Below are 20,792 nucleotides of genomic sequence, written 5' to 3' on the forward strand. Positions count from 1 at the left end.
GAGCGCGAGGGTCCGCGTGCCGAGCGCCCCTTCCACGCACTGCGTTGCGGGACAAGCGCGCTCAGACCCGCGCCGCCCCGCCGCTGGCCCGGTCGGGCTCGGGGCTCGGCCGCTCCCAGAGAGCCTCGTCCGCTGTGGGCGGGGCGGGCCTGGAGCCCCGCCCCATTCACAGCTCCCGAAACCCAGTCGCCGACCAGCTCCAGTCCCATAAGAGCTGCTGTCTGAGCAGGAAGCCGCATCTTCACTGGCCCGCGGGGAGACGTGGGGTCGCGCGGAGAGCCCGACGAACCTTCCCCGGCCGCCGCCTGCCCACCCCGCCGGGCGCTTCGAATCAGGTTCCCCAGCCACAGACTTACCTGCGGGCTCCCAGAGGATGCTCGGGCCACTAGCCCACTAGGGGGGACCTTGGGGCAGTAGTGAGGGGGGCATCCAGCCCCTGACTCAGCTCCTCGCCTCCCGTACCAGGGACTCCCCCAGGGGGGTGAGCATGGTGATTTTCCTTCGGAGCCCCCTGCCTCGGGACGTCTGAGAAGATGCCTACCATGAGGCTTTTCACTTGCTTCCTGCAGCTCGTGGCGGGGCTGGCGCTGCCGGCTGTGTCTCCCCAGGTAAGACCCACCCCCACATCCCAGCCTGGCTCCCCTGATCTCCTCAACCCCAGCACTCAAAGCCGGGGGGCTCCGAAATCACAGACCCACTCCCTGGAGCGGCACCTCCAAGGATGTCCACACATTTCCCAGGAGTCAGGCTGGACCACGTTGTCTGGGAGGAGACCTCAGAGGCTGGGCTGTCCCAGACTTCAGCTCTGGGGTCTGTCGTGGTGGGGGCAGGGAAGCCACAGGGACGGGAGGGAGGTTTCCTGTCTGGCCCCTGGAGCCACCGTGGCTTTGCTAAAAGCATCTCTCCACTAATCCCAGGCCGGTCCCTGACCTTGTGGTCAGGGTCGAGGCCTGTGACCAGGCAGGCGCCCCCAGGACCTCTGACCTGGTCTGGTGGAGGGGAAAGCCAGCAGAAGAAGCCATTGGTGGGGAGGCTGGGGCCTGCCGGGGGCTGAGCGCAGTGCTCCAGGGAGGGCCCGGGGCAAGACAAGAGGTCCTGCTGTACCGGCTCTCCCTGGTGGGCAGCCGGAGGTCCCACGTGCAGGGCCTGGGGAAGTGAGCAGGGCCCTTTTCCCAGGAGCCGGGGGAGTCTGGCCAGGAGCCAGCTTGGGCAGTGAAATCCTGACAAAGCCAATGAGCTGCCTTCCCACTGCGCTATCCCACTGCCCTGGGAGTCTTCAGCCCCAGCCCAGGAGTGGGTGGGCTAGACAGACCCTGGGGCAGAAAAGCCCCACCACCAGCCAGCCGCTGCTGCAGGGCTGGCCAGAGGTGTAACGTTACCGGCACACCAGCTCATGGCGCCACCCGCCCCAGCCCCTCAGCTCCCACCAGCTGATCACCTCTCCTAGGCTCTGGCACCCAGCCAAAGCAGGCTGCACAGGGCCCAGCAGGGTGGCCAGGGGGCCGGGGAGGAGGAAGACCCCAAAGAATTGCAAGATCTTTGAGACACAGAAAGCAAAGTACTCCAAAAGCCAGACTCCCACCCTTTTCTAATGAGGAAACTGAGGCCAGAGTGAGGGCTGGGACCCACCCAGGGTCCAGTGAGGTTTTTGTTGGACATGGACAGAGACAGCTCTGAGACAGGGCAGAGTGTGTGTGCAGTGGGTGGGAAGGAGCTCAGATGGCCCGCTATGCTCTTGCCAATACACTCGGCCCCAGAGCGCATGGCCGTGATGGTCCCCCTCATCTCTGCACCTTTCTGTCCACAGCCATTGGCTCTGTCTGCTGGGAACAACTCGTCACAGACGAAAGGTAAGCAAGCTGGGTTGGTGTGTGTGCTCACCAAGCCCTCTCCTTTCTCGCCTCTGCAGAGGATGGGAAGGGACTGGCCTGGAGGGGGTGTGCAGGATGATATTAAGTTGGGGAAAGTCTGCAAGCTGGCTGATGCCCGGGCTGACAAAGTTGGCAGAGCTTGAGAACCCCCCCATTGTGACCCAGAGGCCTAGAGAGGTGTGTTTCTGGGCCGGGGTCACCCAGAGAGCAAAGCTGGGGCCAGGAACCCAGGGTTGGTCTAGTTGGTTCAGAGCCCCTTCGCAGCATGCTGCCGGGGGTGCAGATGAGGTCTGGGAGGGCAGTGCCAGGGGCTAGACTGGTGGTCTGGGAGCTGGGTACAGTGGGCAAACAATCAAGAGAATCAGGAGGGGAGAAGGGACCTTCCCAGCAGCCAGCCCTTCCCAGCAGCCAGGCCTTTTCATTGATTACAAACAGACAGAACATGAGTCGCGCCCTCCCTGGCCCCTCCACTCTCCACCCAGGGTTGCATCAAGAGGGAATCTTCAAAGGGTTAGATGGTTGCCAAAGAGACATACGTGCAGAAGGCAGGATGCTCATGCCAGGCCCCCTGCCTTGCTCCTCCCTGTCTGCCTCTCCAAGACGTGCAGTAAGGCCACACACCGTTTCTGAGGCTTCCCACTGCTCTGTGGAAGTGGGAGTGTGTAGGGACGTGCACATGCACATGCATGATAGCCAGTTTGGGCTGGGAACACCCTCTCTCTGCTGGCCTGCCTGTCTGGTAGTCAGCTTCTCCTGGGCCTGGCCACGCTCTCATGCCTGAACGCCAGGTCCTGAGAAGGTGGGGGAGGCAGCAGCTCTTGACTTCATTGATACTCCCTCTCCCCTTGCTGTGCCCTCCGGAGACTGGCACAATATTATGCTCGCTTAGATTTGGGGAGGGACCCATCACCACCTCCACCCCATATCCTCTTTGATGCTTTTAGCGTATTTCAGGCAACAGCTACTGAAGAAGCCTGAGCCTCAGTTCCCTCATCTGTAAATGGGAGCAGTAGACTACATAATAGCTAAGGCTTTCTCTAAGTTTGTAGGATTCTCTGACTCCATGGAGGGGACACAGGAGTATATATTTTCCAGGGATGAGGGTGAGGAGGCTTGGAAGTGTCAATTCATTAGGGCAGCTAACCTGCCATTCTCACCAGTCAGGGAGCCTGTATTGTGGCCAGGGGAAGTCCCATGAGAATTGGACCCCAGTTATCAAAATCTGAAAATGCCACCCACTCCTGCTAACCCTGGACAAGAGACAGCATGGTCTGTACTTTGCAGCCATGGATGCTGGTTTTTACTGCCACTGTCGTGTAACGGTATTGGGCATTTACTGTAATTCTGTGCTGATCACAGGCTGTGAACTAGGGAGGCACTTGTATTCTCCCGATTTTATGGATGGAGACTCTGAGGCTCACAGAGGCCCTTGGAGTTGCCTAAAGCCTTGGACACTCCTCAGTATCCATGGCTCATGGCTGAGCAGGCATGAGCAGCGTGTCCCTCGCAGCAGGCTGGCTGTGTGCCCCACCTGTGACGATGGCCTTGCCCCAACACGATCTGGCCATGTGGTCCAGAAAGTGGCGGGTTTCAGGGCCCTGGAGCCGGGGCCCTGTCGATGCAGTCTGTGTGGTGGGGCGTGGGGGTGAGGAAAGGAAATCCCTTCTTTTGCCGCCAAGGCTCAGCTGGCTCTGCTTAACCTGGCTGTGGCCCCAACAGCCCAGCTGGATGGGAATCTGTTTGCAGACTCGTAGGGGGCTGGGATACCCCTTCTCTGCTGCTGTCCCCTCCCTAACGGCTGCTCCCGGGGAGGATCCTGAGCCGTCCACGGCACTTTGTCAGCTGGCTATTCTCCGCTGTTATTTATGTTTTCCAAGGTAGAGATTAAACGTTCAGCGTTACACAGCCTCACGAAGAGGTTAGACTGAACAGGCATTCACGGAGCTACGATAGGGAGGTGCCCCTCCGACCTTGCACTGCGAAGGCTGGCTTTCCTGGGGCTTCGGGGCTGCTTATGGGACGAGGGGCTTGTTTCCCACGTGGGGGTCCAGGGAGGGTGTCCCAGTGACCTGGAGAGGCAGGAGAGGCAGGGGAGGCACTGGTCTTTCTCCCATGCCCGGGCCCAGCCCCAGTGCCCCCTAAGCACACAAAGCAGAACGGAGCAGCAGACGCCCAGATAAGCATGGTTTATTGCCTCTGCGGCCTCCTCGGCGGCTCCACGTGGACACACCGCCTCCTGGGTGTTTCCCACCAGCTTGCAGCCTTTCCCCAGGGCCTCTGCGAGGGCTGAAGTTTATTTTTCCTCTGAGATTACCCCGAGACTCACATCCTCATAGGCTCAATGGGATGGACTTTGGCCCCTTCTGCCTCCTAGAAAGGAGGTGAGGGGCAGCTGGGAGAGCCATTGCTCTGGGCAGAGGCTTCAGGGCCCCCAGGTGACCCAGATCCCATGCCCTCTGCCACCAGCTGAGGACAACCATCATGTGTAGGGCAGCATGACCCAGGGCCGGAGATGTTTCTCTGCCCACGGTCTCAAGGCTGGACTGGGGTGTGTGCCCAGAATCACAGACTGTCTGTCAGAGCTGGGGGAGACCTTAGCAACCCTCTATTCCCAACCTGCTTCTTTCTCCCCAGCCGAGGAAACGGATATACCCAGAAAGGTTAAGTGACCTCCCCAAGGTCACACAGTCAGTGTAGGGCCAGGACTAGAAGCTCCGTCTCCTGCTTCTGGTTACTCACTTCCTGTGAGCCTCTATTGGGGCCAGGCCCCAAGCCTTCCCCTAAAGGAGTAGCATATTTTGAGAGATTCCAGATCGGCCCCCCTGAAAGCTCTTGTTCATGACCACAGGACATCGTGGGGGTCAGGGGTCAGAGGTGGGGATAGGGGATGTCCCTGATATTCTTCAGTGAACAATCATCTGATCAATAAGTCATTATTTAGCCTGTGTTTACTGGGTGCTTGGGTCCCTGTCCTCACAGAGCCTCGACTTGCTTGTAAAGGAGATAAGAGCCCCAGTGATTGAGATAAGGCCAGCCCTTGGGGCCTAGTTATACTCAAAGGAGGAACATCTGTTCACACTAGAAAAGCTGGAGAAAGCTTTGGCGAGGCCTTGAGAAATGGGCGGTAAGCTTTATTTGGTTGGAAATGAGAAGTGGGGGAGGAACATAGCCCCAAGGTGGGAATGATGGTGACGTGGCCCAGTTTGGTTCAAGGGCTGACCCAGGTAAAATGAGGAGTGGGGATGGAGCACATTGCTGGCTGCAGACTTGGCTGCCTGGCAAAGGAGCTGGCCCAGTGTGGGGCAGGAAATAAAGACTAGGGCGAACTCTGCAAGCCAATCTCACAGAACGTACAGACATGTTTTCTGCAAAGTCCCGAGGACCGGGAAGCACCAGAGCAGGCCTGAGAAAGACCCAGCGGGCCTGGGGAGCAGCCAGGGCACGCTCCTCGGAGCTCCAAGGACCCTAAGGCAGGTGTGGGTGCCTCACTGAGAATACAGGGGAGAGCTCGGGACACTGGGAAATTCTACCAGACCATCTAAAGGTCCAGCAGCCTTCCCAGAGGGATCGCATCAGTTCAGAGCAGAGGGGGCTCAGATAGGCTGAGGGCTTCCTGGAGGAGGAGGTGTGGGCTAAACCCGGAAGGCTCTGCCAGGCCGAAGGAGCCAGGATGGGGGCATCGAGGAGCAGCCGCTCCTGACCTGACCAGCTGACTGTGCCCTCTTGCAGTGATGCCCTTCCAGGTAGTGTGGGGCCGCAGCTACTGCCGGGCAATGGAGAAGCTGGTGGACATCTTGTCGGAGTACCCCCACGAGATGCAGTACATGTTCAGCCCGTCCTGCGTCCCCTTGCTGCGCTGCACGGGCTGCTGTGGGGACGAGGCCCTGCACTGTGTGCCGGTGGAGACGGCCAACGTCACCATGCAGGTAGGGAGGGTCTCCTCATGTCCGGCCTGCCCCCTAGTCCACACCCTACTCAGCGGTTCACCGCACCTACCTACCAGAAAGGACCTGGAGAGGGAAGGAGGGCAGACCGAGGTCACCGGACTGCAACCGACTCTCTCGCCCGTGGTCTTTCCACCCAGCACAGCGCCCCTCCTTTCTGAGCCTGCATCCCAACTTTGGGCGCACTCACCGCCTCCCTTATCAGCTGTCCCAGGCTCTAGCTTAGCCCCACTCCAGGTCCAAGGATATCTGGCGGGGGATGGAAAAGATTTGAATCTGCTCAGACTCAAGAAATCCCTGTTTATACCCGGAGTGCTTGGTGCCCTGAACCTTACACGCACACACACGTGCACGCACACACAACACAATGGTTTGCAGAACACTTACTGAGCAGTGCCAAGCACTGTGCCAGGCACTTCCCTGCCTCAACATTCAGCCTTCAAGGCGAGTCTTATTCCCATTTTACAGATGAGAAACCTGAGGTTCATCCCTTGCTCAGCAGGGAGAAGAGTCACGATTTCAACACGTGTCTCTGACTCCAGCCCTGGGCCCCCTTGCTACCCTGTTGCTATGCTGGTGGCCGGCTCCCTCAGATCCACATGCTGATGGGAGGGCTGTTTGCCCCACACCTCAGAGCAGAATGAGGGCATGTAGTCCAAAGGGTGGGGGGAAACATGGAGTCCGGTCCATCCCCCCAAGGAGGGTGTGGAAAACGTTGGAAACCCACAGCCACCCCCCAACCCAGGCATCCAACCTTTCTTTCCCGCAGATCCTGAGGATCAGCTCTGAGCAGCGGACCTCCTACGTGGAGATGACATTCTCTCAGCACACACACTGCACGTGCAGGTAGGTCCTCAGGGAGTGGCGGGAACAGGCCCCATGCGCGTGGCAGCCTTAGCCACATGGCTGCCATCTCTGCTGCAGGCCACGCTTCCTTCCTGGCTGAGCGAGGCCGGCCAGGGAAATCAGGGATCAGAGGCAGCTGGGTTTTGTCCCCGCATCAGCCAGTGTTTGCCTGAGGAGGTGGTCCCAGGAGTTGGAGCACAGCCGCCAAGAAGCCACAAGGGTGAAGGAAACCCGAGTCCCTCCCGCGCTTTCAGGGGCTCAGGGCGCACCACCCCTGCCCTGAGATGGGAGGCAGTTGCCACAGCCCTGGGAGAGACACTGAGGCAAGGACGTTTCGAGCCTGGGCTCAGTGCTGGGCCAGGCTGGTGCCTGCAGAAGGGGTCAGCTAGGCAGAGGAGCACGGGGAGGCCGAGCTGTGGCAGGAGGAAAGGGGCAGAAGGAAGAAGGCATTGGGGCTAATGTACAATTGCACCCCCACCCAGCAGGGCCTCTGCCCAGCCCGTTGCCAAGGCATCTGGGCATTCGTTTCCAGGAGAAGCAGGCCCTGCACTGCCCACCAGGCCTAGGGAAGAGAGAAACGCGGAGGTGCTGTCCTGGTGGCCCTGGGCTGTGGATGGAGGCGCCGACAGAGGTCCTGAGCCCTCTTCTGGGGTGGGAACAAAGGGCCACCTTCATTTATTGTGCCCTTCTGTGTGCCTAGCCCCCCACGAGGCACTTGAATGTATTTTCTCATTCAATGTTCAAATGTTCTCATTCTCATTCAAATGAGAATTAATCGAGCACCTCCTGTATGCCAGGCTCTGTCCTGCAGGCTGGAGATAGAGTGGTGAGCAAAACAGACAAGGTCCCTGCTCTCAGAACAGCATGGGAGGTCGGTCCTATCATCAGCTCCACTTTACGGATGAGGAAACTGAGGCGTGGTGTGGTTCCACGATTCGCCACCGCTTATGAGTGAACCCATGCCTGTCCAACACCTAAGCCTCCCTCTTTCATGCTACCTCTCCTGGCCCTTCTCCAGGAGACCCCGCACTGCCCTGGCCTTGGCTCTGCTCAGTGTCCAGGGCTCTGGCCGCCACTCTTGGACCCGAGCCCAGGCTCTAGGCCAGGGGTGGGCAAACTTTTTGACTCGAGGGCCACAATGGGTTCTTAAACTGGACTGGAGGGCCGGAACAAAAGCATGGATGGAGTGTTTGTGTGAACTAATATAAATTCAAAGTAAAGGAGCGGAGGGGAGAGCAAGAGAACCCTCTGCTCTTTCGGCTCCGCGGGCCGGATAGAACAGCCGAACGGGCCGGATCCGGCCCGCAGGCCGTAGTTTGCCCACGGCTGCTAGGCCCTCTTCACTATACTGCCGTCAGGGGCCCTGCCTCAACCCATTTCCCCCAATTCCTCCCAGCCAGGCTTAGCCATACAACAATAGCTCAGCAATGACCCCTCCCAGGCTCAGTGCTGACCGGTGACCTTTCAGGTTCCACACCACCTTGGCCCTCACAGCCACTCCGTTGGGGCAGGCAGGCGAGGAACTGAGGCTCCATGAGCATCTCTGACGTGCCCAGGATGGCACAGACATGACCAGGCAGTCCAAGAGGCCCTGGTACCCTGCCCTGGCTCCCTAGGGAAACAGCCAGCTGAGGGCAACATTCCCTGGCCACACTGCCCTACACCCCCACCCCTGTTCTCAGGGAAGACTGAGGCCCTGTCCCCTTCCAACAGGCTGACCAACAGGGACACCTTTCTTTTCACTTCTGGGCCAATAGCCACAGCTCCGGAGGCAGAGCCAGGACCTGCCTGGTGACTGTGGGGCTGTGCTTACCTCCCCTGCCTCCGCCCCTCACCCGCTCCTCCTGCTGTTACCCGCAGCATCACATCCCTGGAGCAGAGGTGGCAGGTGTGCCCTGACAGGCAGCCTTAACTGGCAGCAACCACCCTCCTCTCCCTGGCCTCACTCACTCCTTGGGGAAACTGGGTGCACCCTGGAATGAAGAGCAGGAACAAGAGAAAAAGTAAACAGAGAAGGCAGGAAAGGACAGGCTTACAAATCCCCAGATTTGATGTTAAGAGGTTGAGAAGTGCAGAATGTTATGGAAATGGGCCCCGAGGGGAAATTCGTGTCTCTCTCTCTCTCTCTCTCTCTCTCTCTCTCTCTCTCTCTCTCTGAGGGGTCACCAGAGTCTAGAATGGGAGCCGAAACCCAGAGGCCTCTGCCATCTCTTCCTCACTAGCTCCATGCTACCCCCTAGTGGTTTCAGCGCCAACTGCAGGACTAGGACTCCGATTGTCTGAAGGGAGGTGTGTGGGTGGCAGGCAGCCCACACTTACCACTCTCCTAATTCTCTCCTGCCCTCTGTTTTCCCAGGCCTCTGCCGCAGATAACGAAGCCAGAAAGGTAAGTGGCCTGGCTGGGGCTCCAGACTGTTCTTGGGCCTGCCAGCCCTGTCCTAGCATGATAAGCTCCCAGCCACTCTGTCCTGATGCTTTTGGCTTATTGCAGGAGGAGACCCAAGGGCAGTGGGAAGAGGAAGAAAGAGAAGCAGAGACCCACAGACTGACACCTGTGAGTGTGCTGGGGGGCCCAGGGATGACAAGGAGGCTGAGCCAGAGGGGAGCGGCCACCAGCAGGGGTTAATGCTGGGGAAGGGGAGAGCAAGGCCCAGAGCAGTCTTGGGGGCCAGACCAGGGAGGTGCATTTTTAGAGATTCTAGGGCCCAAGAAGCCTCAGGGGGCCTTGGGTCTTGTCCTGGCTTAGCACGAGTCTCTGTGTGGCTTGAGCAAGTCATGTCACCTCTCTGCGCCTAGTTTTTCTTTCTGTGTAAAATGAGGGCTCAGGGGCCCACCTAGCATTTAGTCATTCTAGAAACAGTTATCAAGTACTTGACTGTCTGCCAGGTATACCAGCAAGCAAACCAACAAGATTCTTGCTCTTAAGTGCTTACCTTCTAGTGAAGTCCAACAGCTGAAAACATAGCCAGGGCTATTTCCTAGGAGCCTTGGGGAGCAGCAACTGCCCACTGGCGCTCACACCCTGTATTCTATCCCTCCCCCACCCTCGGGGGACCCCGGGTCCACTCGCTTCTATTTCCCTCTCCATGTTACCTGTCCATCTTGGCTTCACACCTGGAGAGCCAGTGTGGAGTCCAGGCCTGAGTGGAGTCTAGGCCGGAGAAGGACTAGAGAAGGGAAACTCAAATATGTGAGTAAATAGTAAAAATAAAATATTTCACATCTACAGTAACTTAGTCACATGACAGCTCCTTTCAGCTCCAAGACTCCAGGAAATCATTTTGGGCTGTGGGCCTGGAGCTGGCCCCGTGGGTGCCCCTCCATGAGCGGAGACTTCCACTCCACTCCTTGAAGACAGGGGTTCGCAGGCGTCCTCAAACTACGGCCCGCAGGCCACATGCGGCCCGCCAAGGACATTTATCCGGCCCGCCGGGTGCCGCTGCCTGTCCTGCTTAGCAGCCGACTCGTCCCGGGCCCGCAGTGCGCATAGGAATTTGTTCATAGTTTTTTTTTTAAAACTATAGTCCGTCCCTCCAACGGTCTGAGGGACAGTGAACTGGCCCCCTGTTTAAAAAGTTTGAGGACCCCTGTGGGAATCTGGTCTCCCAAGGCGTGTGGCCCCCCTTTCTCCCTGGGCCCAGGCAGCAGCTCCGGGGAGGAGCTGGCAGTGCAGTCAATGCAGGGGGCTCCCCACAGCCAGGCAGGCACAGCAGGCCCTGTGGCTCCACCCACCAGGGCAGCGGTCTTCAGACGTCTCCCAGGGAATCTCCTGAAAGAAGCTCAAAACCACATGCTCTCTTGCTCACGTTTAAGTTAACACTGAACTTTTCCATCAACATTGTAAATAGTTGCAAAGGTATCATTTCTGGCATGTTATAAATATTAATGTTTTAATATAAAGCCACTAGACAGCTCTTCAGATGGAATGCCTATGGGATAGGGCATTTTAATTTTTTTAATGTATTTTTATTGATTTCAGAGAGGAAGGGAGAGGGAGAGAGAGAAACATCAATGATGATAGAGAATCATTGATTGGTCGCCTCCTGCACACCCCACACTGGGGACCGAGCCTGCAACCCGGGCATGTGCCTTGACTTAGAATCAAACTGTGACCTTCTGGTCACAAACCACTGATCACACTGGCCTGGCATTTTAATTCAATACCATCATCCACTTTAGAAAGAAAGGAACAACAGCAATAAAAAATGTAAATATGAACGTTCTCCTCTAATAGTGGTTGCATATTTGCATGGCTTCTTTTTTCCTTGAACTCCTATACCCATTTCACTTCCCCACAACATTTCAGCCTAATGTAATTTTTAAAAAATATATATTTTATTGATTTTTTACAGAGAGGAAAGGATAGGGATAGAGAGTAAGAAACATCGATGCGAGAGAAATATCGATCAGCTGCCTCCTGCACACCCCCCACTGGGGATGTGCCTGCAACCAAGGTACATGTCCTTGACCAGAATCGAACCTGGGAACCTTCAGTCCGCAGGCCGACGCTCTATCCACTGAGCCAAACCGGTCAGGGCTAATGTAATTTTTTTGATGTTGAAGTCTTTTATATATCACCTTGTCATGTGTATCTGCTACAACAATAGCATATAAGTTTGAATTATTTTAATTTTCCTGTAAACATAAAATCTAAATTAAATTTTCTCCTGGAATGGATTATCACAATAATTATCCATAGTACCAATTGATCAAAACAGCACAAATACATTACATTTTAATAAGTGTTAACTATAAAAGTACAATCAAGCCCGTGTGGCATGGTTGGGCATCGTCCTGTGCACCGAAAGGTTGCTGGTTCCATTCCTGGTCAGGACACATGCCTAGGTTGCAGGCTCGATCCCCCAAGGGGCGAGCAGGAAGTAACCGATTGATGTTTCACTCTCTCATCAATGTTTCTTGCTTTCTCCCTCTCTCTTCTCCTTTCTCTAAAAATCAATTTTAAAAAATCTTTTTAAAAAAATACCATCAATCTCATTAAGGATGCATCTCCATGAGATGGATATGACTACCTCTTTCAATTAATTAACTCATTAATGAATGTCACCTCCTGCCAGACTGAAACAGGATTCAGCATTAATTCCATTCCTGATCACCAATTTTATAGATGAAAAGGTTGAGAAACCATGCTCACGTAAATAAGTAGATGGGACTAAATGTCACTTAATTACTTGAACTTGTCGACATAAGAACCATCCATACCTGTAGAGAATTTTTAAAAGTTTGAGTCAAACTGACAATTCCCAGGAACCAAAATCTTAATGGATTGAGAAAATTCTCTGCAGTGTATTTTTATACATTAGAATCAAAGGAGACAAAAGAAGGGTTACATGAAATTCACTGGTGCTCCGTAGATTCGGGAGGCAGGTGAAAGCAAAGCGGGAAAATCTCTGGGATTGGGTAGAAAGTAAAATGGATAGACACATACTTCTTTTGCATTGGAGGGCACAGGATAGGAAATGAGTAACATTTACAGCACATAGAGAGGGTATTCCGGGAACAAGATACCATGAGGGGCTCTGGGGTTTCCTGATCGGGTGGGAAGTTGTTCCCCGAGGGGCCTGGAAAAAGAGATTACTCTGGAATTTCCAAGGTATGTTATCTTAGAAGCAAAAAGACTTTAGGTTCATTGAGGAAATGATTGAACTTTGTCAAAGAAGCTACAGGCCTAGGACATGACTTCCTGCCATGACTTGCTTTTAGTTGGGAAGTTTTATGTTCAGACTACCCTGTGCGGTTACTTTTAGTCTCTGAGTTTGTAGGGCCCCCAAGGGGACCTCCCCTGAGCTTGTCAGATTTAATATGTGACCCCCTTTTTCATCCACAAACTCCTTCCCAAGTTATTTGCCAAAAACATCAAGGTGATCTGCTAACAAAGATTACTTCTCATGACACATAAGCTGACAATTCGGTTGAGTTGTTCTTTAATTTGTTGAAAGCAAATAACTGACTTGCAAAAGGCTTGGTTACCCAGTTATTTGCCATATTTCCTTTCTCTCTTTTTTTTCATATTTCCTTTCTCAACACTTACACCTTAAGTTGTTCTTTGTTCAGTGTCCCCTGGATACTTTTGCCTTGGGCCAAAGTATTGTCACGGCATAGGAATGGGCAGGATGCTGCCAGGTAGAGAGGTAATTGTGGTGAACGCTCAGGATGATGGGGAAGCAGACCTCTCAGGCAGGCAGTTTTCAGGTGGAGAACTGAAAATAGATTCTTTTAAAACCATCAGTACTCATATAGGTCTTGGACAATTTTCATGTACATCTAGGACAGTGGTCGGCAAACTCATTAGTCAACAGAGCCAAATATCAACAGTACAACGATTGAAATTTCTTTTGAGAGCCAAATTTTTTAAACTTAAACTATATAGGTAGGTACATTGTTATTAACTTAATTAGGGTACTCCTAAGCTGGCCTTTGCTAAAAACTCAAGGGGCCAAAGAGCCGCATGTGGCTCGCGAGCCGCAGTTTGCCGACCACTGATCTAGGGATACCTGCACCCTCGTCTGAAGACTGCTGCCTTAGAGTAATCAGAGGTATTAGCATATGGAGCCAGACTGGGTTCATGTCACTGACTAGCTGTGTGACCTTGGGCGAGTTTCTTAACCTCTTGGAGCCTCCGTTTCTCATCTGAAAAGAATTATAATAGCAGTGCCTTCCTCGTGAGCTATGGTGAAGGGTAGATGAGAAGGTGCTTAGCGTAGGGCTGGGCACCTGGGGACGTGCTTGGTGAAGGGTAGCTCCCAGCTTCTCTTTGGCCTTGGTGCAAGCAGAGATCCAGGCATGCTGCAATCTCCCTGTGCTCCCTGCCCTGGCTTCCCCCTGGGCTTGTCCCCGCTCCCATAGGAGGGACCCCACCCTCCACAGCGTGCTGATACCTGCTTTCTGTGTTTGGTCTCTGACAGGTGAGTTGATACTTCTCCCCCACGATAACCAGCCCCTCGGAGGAGAGAGACTCCACACCCAGCTCCTGTATTTATTATCGTCACACTCTCAGTTACCTCCTTGCTGGCACCTGCCCTCTATTTATTAGCCAATTGTATCCCTGCTGAATGACTCGCTCCCTCCAAGATGAGGGGCATGGAGGGATAGGACCCTCAGGAATTCAGTGCCTTAAGCAGAACGTGAGAGAAAGAAGACAGCCATGGCCCGTGTGTGCTTCAGCTTGGGAAGAAGCAAGACGTGACTTTGCGAGGGCCAAGCCAGGCTCCAGAGGCCTGAGGGCTCCCCAAGGGGCTGGAGAAGGAAGAAGAGAAGAGGAAGAACCCACCGCCTGTCCCTGGGCCTTGGGCTCTGCATGGACAAGCAGCCCTTGCTTTGGAAGCTCTGGCTAGGATGCCGGTGGAGGAGCTTGCTCTGGCCGCCAAGGCCGAGGCTGTGTGGGAAGGCAGGCAGGGGGTGAGGGGCTCTGTGGCTTCCTCCTCCTCCTGGCAGCGGCTCTGACCCTGGAGAGCGGAACACTCAGCTCTGGAGAACAGCCGTCGCCCGGGGCCTTGGCCACTCCTTGTCCCCTATGGTTTCTCCTCGCATCTTGCCACAGCTTGTACTGGGACATTGTTCTTTGTGGCCAAGGAAGGCTTCACCATCCTGCCCCACTCAGGGACACAGGCAACGAGTGGGCCCAGGCTGGGCATGGAGCACGCTGCCTGCATGGCTGTCTGGCTGCCAAGCCAGATTCTCTTGAATAAAGTTATTCTAGTCTGGAAACCTCTGCTCCAGGGAGTGTCTGCCGGAGCAGCGAGCAGCAGAAAGTGGAAGCAGGACAGAAAAAGGATCATGGGCCTGCGGCTGCCCCCGGTTGGCATCAGCCTCCTGCAGCTTCCTGGGGTGTCTTCTCCCCAACTGCTTTTGGCAGAAACCCTAAGGTCCACTCTTCCTATAATGAGGGATTCCCAATATTTAGACTTGGCCCCAAAGTTGGGGGAACTTGGACCCAGTATCCCATGAACACGCTCTAATGCAAGAGCACAGTCCCCTCCATCTCCCCCAGGGCCACCCCATACCCGGCCCAGTGCCTGGCCCTCTGGACCCTGAGTGAATGGGGGTTCCTCAGGTCCTGGCCCCCCATCTCCAGCCTGCTCAGGCTACCGAGTGCAGGGGTCCGCAGATGCTGCCCGATTTCCTCTCCCTTTACCTGCCGTCCTCCTCTGCTTTCCTCCTGAAGGCCTTGGCATGAAATGAAAAAAAGTGCTTTTTAAATTTTTTTCAGTCCAAACCACATACTGTCAGAGCCCCATCTACCTCTGGTCCGAAAGGGATGTAGTTTTATTGTTGTCGGTATTGTGGGAAGGGGAGTTCCCTACTCACTGCAGGCTGCTCAGGACAAACCCACAGGGTGCAGAGGCAGGCTTGCCTGGGGCTTTGGAGGGAAGCCCTGGACAGTCCAGTGGGTGGGGTGGGTTGGCCCTGTTGAGGCAGCTGGCCTTGGCAGTCTGTTCGCCGAGGCCTGGGCCCCCTGGAGGACACTCTGGTCAGAATGTGCTCTGGCTGGTGATCACAGAGGGGGTGTGGGCCAGCCCCAGGGCAAATGCTTTGCAGAAGAACTGCACTTTCTCTCCTGCTTCTCTCCCCTTGGGCTGAGGCCATGCTGAGCCACTGCCTTTGATGGACTAAGAGCTGAGAATAGCACCCCTTCCCCTCAGCCAAGTCCTGGATTGGCCCTGGGGACCCCAGCTCAGTCCCAGTAGTATCTCCAAGGCTCTCAGCTTCCCAAATCACCCACGTGGAGGTCAGTCTTCCTACACCAGCCATAGATCCCTCTAGAGAACTAGACAGAGACGGGGAGCTCTTGGAGACCAGAAGCAAAAAGCTGCCCCACGGCCAAGAGCAGTGGGGATGAGTAGGAAAGGAACTGACTGGTCCATTTGGCCATCTGGGCAGTCCTTTCCGATCAGTTAGGTCCTGAAGGGTCCTTTTCATTGGCTCATTATATATTTGTGGAGCACCACCTGTGTATCTGCCACTGTCCCAGGCACCACGGATCCAGTGGGGAATAAGGCACACAAGGATCTGCTCTCCTGTATCTGAGTGGAGAGACAGACCATAATCGTGTGTTACAGGATATTGGGTGGACTTTATTGTTGCTCAAACTGGTGGCTGGACCTAGAACTAAGGAAAAAGGAGCCTTGATACCCCACACTCTAAAACAAAGAAGAAACGATTTGGGGCTGGACACACCTGCCTACAGGATTTATTAAGAGGAGGCTGAAGTAATTCTGCTAGGCCCAAACATCACCCAGCACCTCCTAGAGCACCCCCTTCTCCATAAGCAGAAGACCAGGAAAGGAGAGGGAGGTGAGGTCGCTGGAGACCTGGGTTGCTGGTTCCTCCTCCTCCTCTCCATGGAGCTGGATTTGCCCAGGTGCTATCTGAATAGGAACTGGGGGGAGTGGAGAACTGAAGAGTGACAGGGGACAGAGAGAGGGGACACCTTGGGGCCTCCAGCAGGAATTTCCCACGGGTCAGGGGGACATGGTGAAAAGTGAATGGCCAGAAGCATCCTTGCCCATGTTCTCCCAAGAGGGAGACCTGCAGGTGAGGAGACCCTGCAGGTGAGGAGACCCTGCAGGCTGTGGGTCTAGGGTTGGGGAAATTGCTGAGTGGGACACATCAGATACAGAGCTGGAAAAGAAACACATCAGGGAACAGTGCTATAAGGTATCCCTGTGGTGCACCAACAAGACAGTTGGCACCTATCATGGGAGGCATAGTCATAGCCAGAGAAGAAATGGCCCCAGCTAAGAGGGACTTTACTCCAATTTCTCCTTCCTGGCCCATTAGAAAGAAAGAGAGGGAAATGGGGAGGAATACAGGGACAGACCATGCCCTTCCCAGCTCCCTTGAGCCAAATCCAGGCCCTGTCTTCAGGAAAGAGAGGTGTTATACTTACATTGGGTAAACCAGCCTAGATGGGTTGGACCTTTAATAAATTAAAGTGACAGGAACATTAGAAGATCTGCCCAAAATGCTATTAAGGGACAAGAAAAGGAGAATCAACATAATTAATCTAGAAGCAATGATGAGAGAGAAAAAAACTAGGTTGTTTGTGCTTTCACTGTTTGCTCAATAAGCAAGTTACACATGTAAACAAAGAAATTAATACGTCATTGTCAAAATGGTTCTGGCACATTAGATATGACCTTGATTTCTTTGACATTTTCCCCTGAGAGGGAAGGTCTGTTCCCTCTCTTTGAATCTGAGTTGACCTGGGTCTGCTTTGATCATAGAGTATGGCAGAAGAGACCCTATAAGAGTAACAAATCCTTTCAAGAGAACTGGAAGCTTCTGCCTTGGTCTCTTGGAAACCTGAGCTGCCATGTAAGAAGTTCAACTATCATGAAGTCACCATGTTGGAAGGAAGCCCAAGCTAGCTGCAGAGAGGTGCGGGGGGAGAGCGAGAGAGAGAGTGAGAGAGAGAGATGCTCAGCCAGCCTCCAGTTGTCCCAGGCTCCCAGCCTTTTCAGTCATCTCAGCAGAAGTCCCAGGACTCATGGAACAGGACAAGCTGTGCCCTGTTTGATTTCCTAACCTGTAGAATCATGAGATATAATAACAAATTGTTATGCAGCAATATAACAATAATCAGGGCTGAGTGGAAAATAAGGAAAGGTGATCAGATAGTGTTGGGGGAAGGTACTGTAGACCAGGAGGTTATGGAAGGGCTCTCTGTGGAGATGATATTTATGGTGAAGTCTGAAAGATAGGAAGGTGTTCACTCCAAACAGAAGACACCACTGATGCAAATGCCTTAGAAGGGATCCCAGCACAGCTGGGCAAGGGAGGAAGGACATGAGATGGGATTGATGTTTGAGGTGGGCAAGCGCCAGATCATGCAGGGGTTTGCCAGGTTAGGAGTTTGAATTTTGTTATAATGTGGAGGGAAACCATTGGAGGGTTTCAAGCAGGGGAATGAAGTGACAGCACACATATTTTTGGAAGATCACTCTGCCTTCTGTGTGGAGAATGGATCTTGGGGGCACAAGACTGAAGGAACAAATACTACTTACAAGGCTGTAGCAGATCCAGGCAACCAATTAGAATGGCTTGGTTTAGGACCGTGGTCGGCAAACTGTGGCTTGCGAGCCACATGTGGCTCTTTGGCCCCTTGAGTGTGGCTCTTCCACAAAATACCACGGCCTGGGTGAGTCTATTTTGAAGAAGTTTAAGCTTAAAAAATTTGGCTCTCAAAAGAAATTTCAATCGTTGTACTGTTGATATTTGGCTCTGTTGACTAATGAGTTTGCCGACCACTGGTTTAGGAAGAAGTAATGGAGATGGAGAGAGATAGAGAGTTTGTTCTTAATGTGTCACGTGGACTGGTTACCCTGATCATTCATTCATTCTTGAGCTTTTTTTTTAGTCTACTAGAAGCAAACAAATTGTAGTAGACACATGAATGAGGGGGCAAAATATATCAGCATATGAAAGTCTTCCCAATTTCCCACTTAGTAAAGAAAATCTCATTCTGCAAGAAATAAGAACAGGAGAGAAGGATTAGCTGAAGGGGCTATGTTAATCTACCTAAGAACACACAGAGACAAGGCAAGCCAGAAAAGGGAAAGAAAAGACCTCATGCCTCGGTCTAGAGAAAGAGCTTGGGTTTTGTTGATTTAAAAGCTTCTGATGATTTAAGACAATTTGGGGAGAGGGGGAAGGGTTTGTAAAAGTGCTGCTACACTTCCCTCATGTTGAAGTTCCTAATGTTCTTTTTTTTTTTTTTTTAATATATTTTTTATTGATATTTTACAGAGAGGAAGGGAGAGGGATAGAGAGCTAGAAACATCGATGAGAGAGAGACATCGATCAGCTGCCTCTTGCACACCTCCCACCGGGGATGTGCCCGCAACCAAGGTACATGCCCTTGACTGGAATCGAACCTGGGACCCCTCAGTCCTCAGGCCGACGCTCTATCCACTGGGCCAAACCGGTTTCGGCTCTTAATGTTCTTTGAGAGATGCTCGCTCAATAAGGCAGAGACCCAGCGCAGTGGAACACCTGGATGAGCCGGGGTTGCACAGAGAGACAGAAGAAGATGTTGTCTCTGGTCTTACAAAGCTGGTCGAAGGAGTCTGAGATGCACAGATGATTATAAAAGAAGGAAAGAAGGCCACATGGCTTAAGCAGATGAAGTGCTACTAAAGAAATCTGAGACATCTGAGGTGACTTACACATGGGGGAAATCAGGAAAATCAAGACTGGCTTCACAAAGTGGGTAGCATTTGAACTGTGACTCAAGGAATTAGGCAAGATCGCGTGTGGGGAGATAGATGGAGAAGGCGTTCTAGGTGCAGGCAACACATTAACAAAGACCAAGAGGTAGAAAACCCATAGCCGTACAGAGATTTTCACACGGTTCCGTTTTGATGCTTAAGGTATGTGAAGCAGATGAGTGATAGGCAGGCTGGGAGGTAGGCTGGGCCCTGGATGCCATCCTAGGTTGTTAGGGCTTTGCTAGGCAGTGGGAGGCCCTGACATTTTTTTTAAGCAGGAAAATGTTTTAAGCAGGAGAGTGACATGATCTTGGAATTTAAGGCTGAAAGCGGATTGACAAATAATCTATTTCTACCTCCTTATTTTACAAGTGAAGAAGTTGAGGCCCCGGCTTACTCAAAACCATGAACGTTAAGTGGGGCAGAATTTTATTTTATTTTATTTTATTTTTTGTGAGGCAGAATTTTAAAATTTACCAGTAAGTGGCTGAAATGGAATTGAACCCAGATTTGCCTCCAAATCTGCCCCTCACCACATCCTCTTTCTCTGAGATGAAGAGCAGAGCAGAGGAGGAGGAGGGAGGACCGTGTCTGCTCCAAGCCCGAGAAGCAGGCCAGACATCTGCGAGGTGGGTGGAGAGAAGAGGCCCCTCCACCAACTCTGGTGGGAACTCAAGGCTCCAGACAGGGCGGTGACAGAGCCTTGGTGAAAAGGTGGCTGTCTGTCAGCACCAGGGCCCAGCAGCTATTTTCCTAGAGAAAGTAGACCCTTCCCTGTCCTGAGGGAAGCCTGGAGTGCTCCCCTGCCCCTGACATTGGCTGTGACTGAGGCCCATGAAGGCCTGGCTCCTACTGGCTGTCTGTGGGCCCCCTCAGAGGCCATGGGGCTCCAAGCCAAAAAGATGGAGTGTTTCTAGTCCCTGAGATGACTTCATCGCCATGGACACCAGGCAGGACCGTCGGAGGAGTCTGAGGGCTTCCTCACAGAGTTGGGCCCACTCCCTGTTTCTCTCACACTGAGGGGGCGACACCTGGGCGACAGCGTGAAGGTCCTGCTGCCAGACTGACCTCTCACTGACACACTCTGGAGACTTGACCCCTGTCCTGGTTGGACTCAGAGTAGGAGAGAGCCCTCTTCCATGCTCCAATCTTCCCCTTTTCCTTCTCTCTCCTCTAAGGCCCCTGCCCCCACAGGCACCAGCAGTCCGCGGGACCACCCATGCATTGCCGTGTGGGCAGCACGTAACGGGAGCCTCTTGCTCACACGGCCCAGGCCCACAGTGCTGACTGTTTACACTGTAATGGTGATATCTTTCTCCTTGAGCTCTTTATCCCCTTCAGAGCGGTCTGTGCACAGTCCCCTTTTGAAGCCCCTGAAGCCTTCTCACTTGCCAGACAAGCTGGAAGAAAGTACTAAGAGGCTGAGAAATCTACCCGAGGAATTTCAGCCCCTCTGGGTCAGGGGCTGACAGCTGGGCCCGGCTGCTGCACAGCAAGGCAGAAGCCGAGGCTCCCAAGGCTCTGATTCACTTGCAGACCCAGGGCCAGCCGTGTGGGGTCGCAGAGGTCATCGTGCCAGAGGGAAGGCCCAGTCAGAACCTGGGGGCCATCCTGGAGATGACCCCCAATCAACTGGAAATACCACTTCTCACCAGACATAGGGAGGCTGAAGGGAGTAGGACTCTTCTCACAACCAAGTCCTGAGTCCAGATCCAGGAGCCGCTGGGTGTCCTCGGATCCTCCTTTAGAAATCAGTCCTGGTCCAGCAGCCGAGGCTCCACGTGGACTCCTACACCGAGAACGTTGTTGTGTATAGACTTCCCACCATCCCCTCCCCTTTCCCTGAGAATGAGTGCTCCCATTCTCTCGGGAACAGGCTCCCTGTTATGTGGCCGTAACACCAA

At 53.7% G+C, this 20,792-nt stretch overlaps 1 protein-coding gene across 1 annotated transcript; it reads left to right on the plus strand.

The window, feature by feature from the left end:
* The first annotated feature begins 201 nt into the window (after positions 1-201).
* On the plus strand, positions 202-14,383 carry PGF (placental growth factor). Its single transcript, XM_080677872.1, has 6 exons — positions 202-608; positions 1,808-1,850; positions 5,601-5,797; positions 6,585-6,661; positions 9,018-9,047; positions 13,585-14,383. The coding sequence occupies exons 1-6, from the start codon at positions 534-536 to the stop codon at positions 13,586-13,588; spliced, it is 426 nt and encodes a 141-aa protein (XP_080533998.1). The 5' UTR covers positions 202-533; the 3' UTR covers positions 13,589-14,383.
* Positions 14,384-20,792: the final 6,409 nt, after the last annotated feature.

This window comes from Plecotus auritus (genome assembly GCF_963455305.1).
Source record: "Plecotus auritus genome assembly, chromosome: 1".
Classification (NCBI taxonomy): Eukaryota; Metazoa; Chordata; class Mammalia; order Chiroptera; family Vespertilionidae; genus Plecotus; species Plecotus auritus.

Coding starts and splice junctions, on each gene's coding strand:
- PGF (XM_080677872.1), top strand. CDS start 534: ATGCCTACCATGAGGCTTTTCACTTGCTTCCTGCAGCTCGTGGCGGGG. Junction 1,851..5,600: donor CAACTCGTCACAGACGAAAG/GTAAGCAAGCTG, acceptor GCCCTCTTGCAG/TGATGCCCTTCCAGGTAGTG. Junction 6,662..9,017: donor CACACACACTGCACGTGCAG/GTAGGTCCTCAG, acceptor CTGTTTTCCCAG/GCCTCTGCCGCAGATAACGA.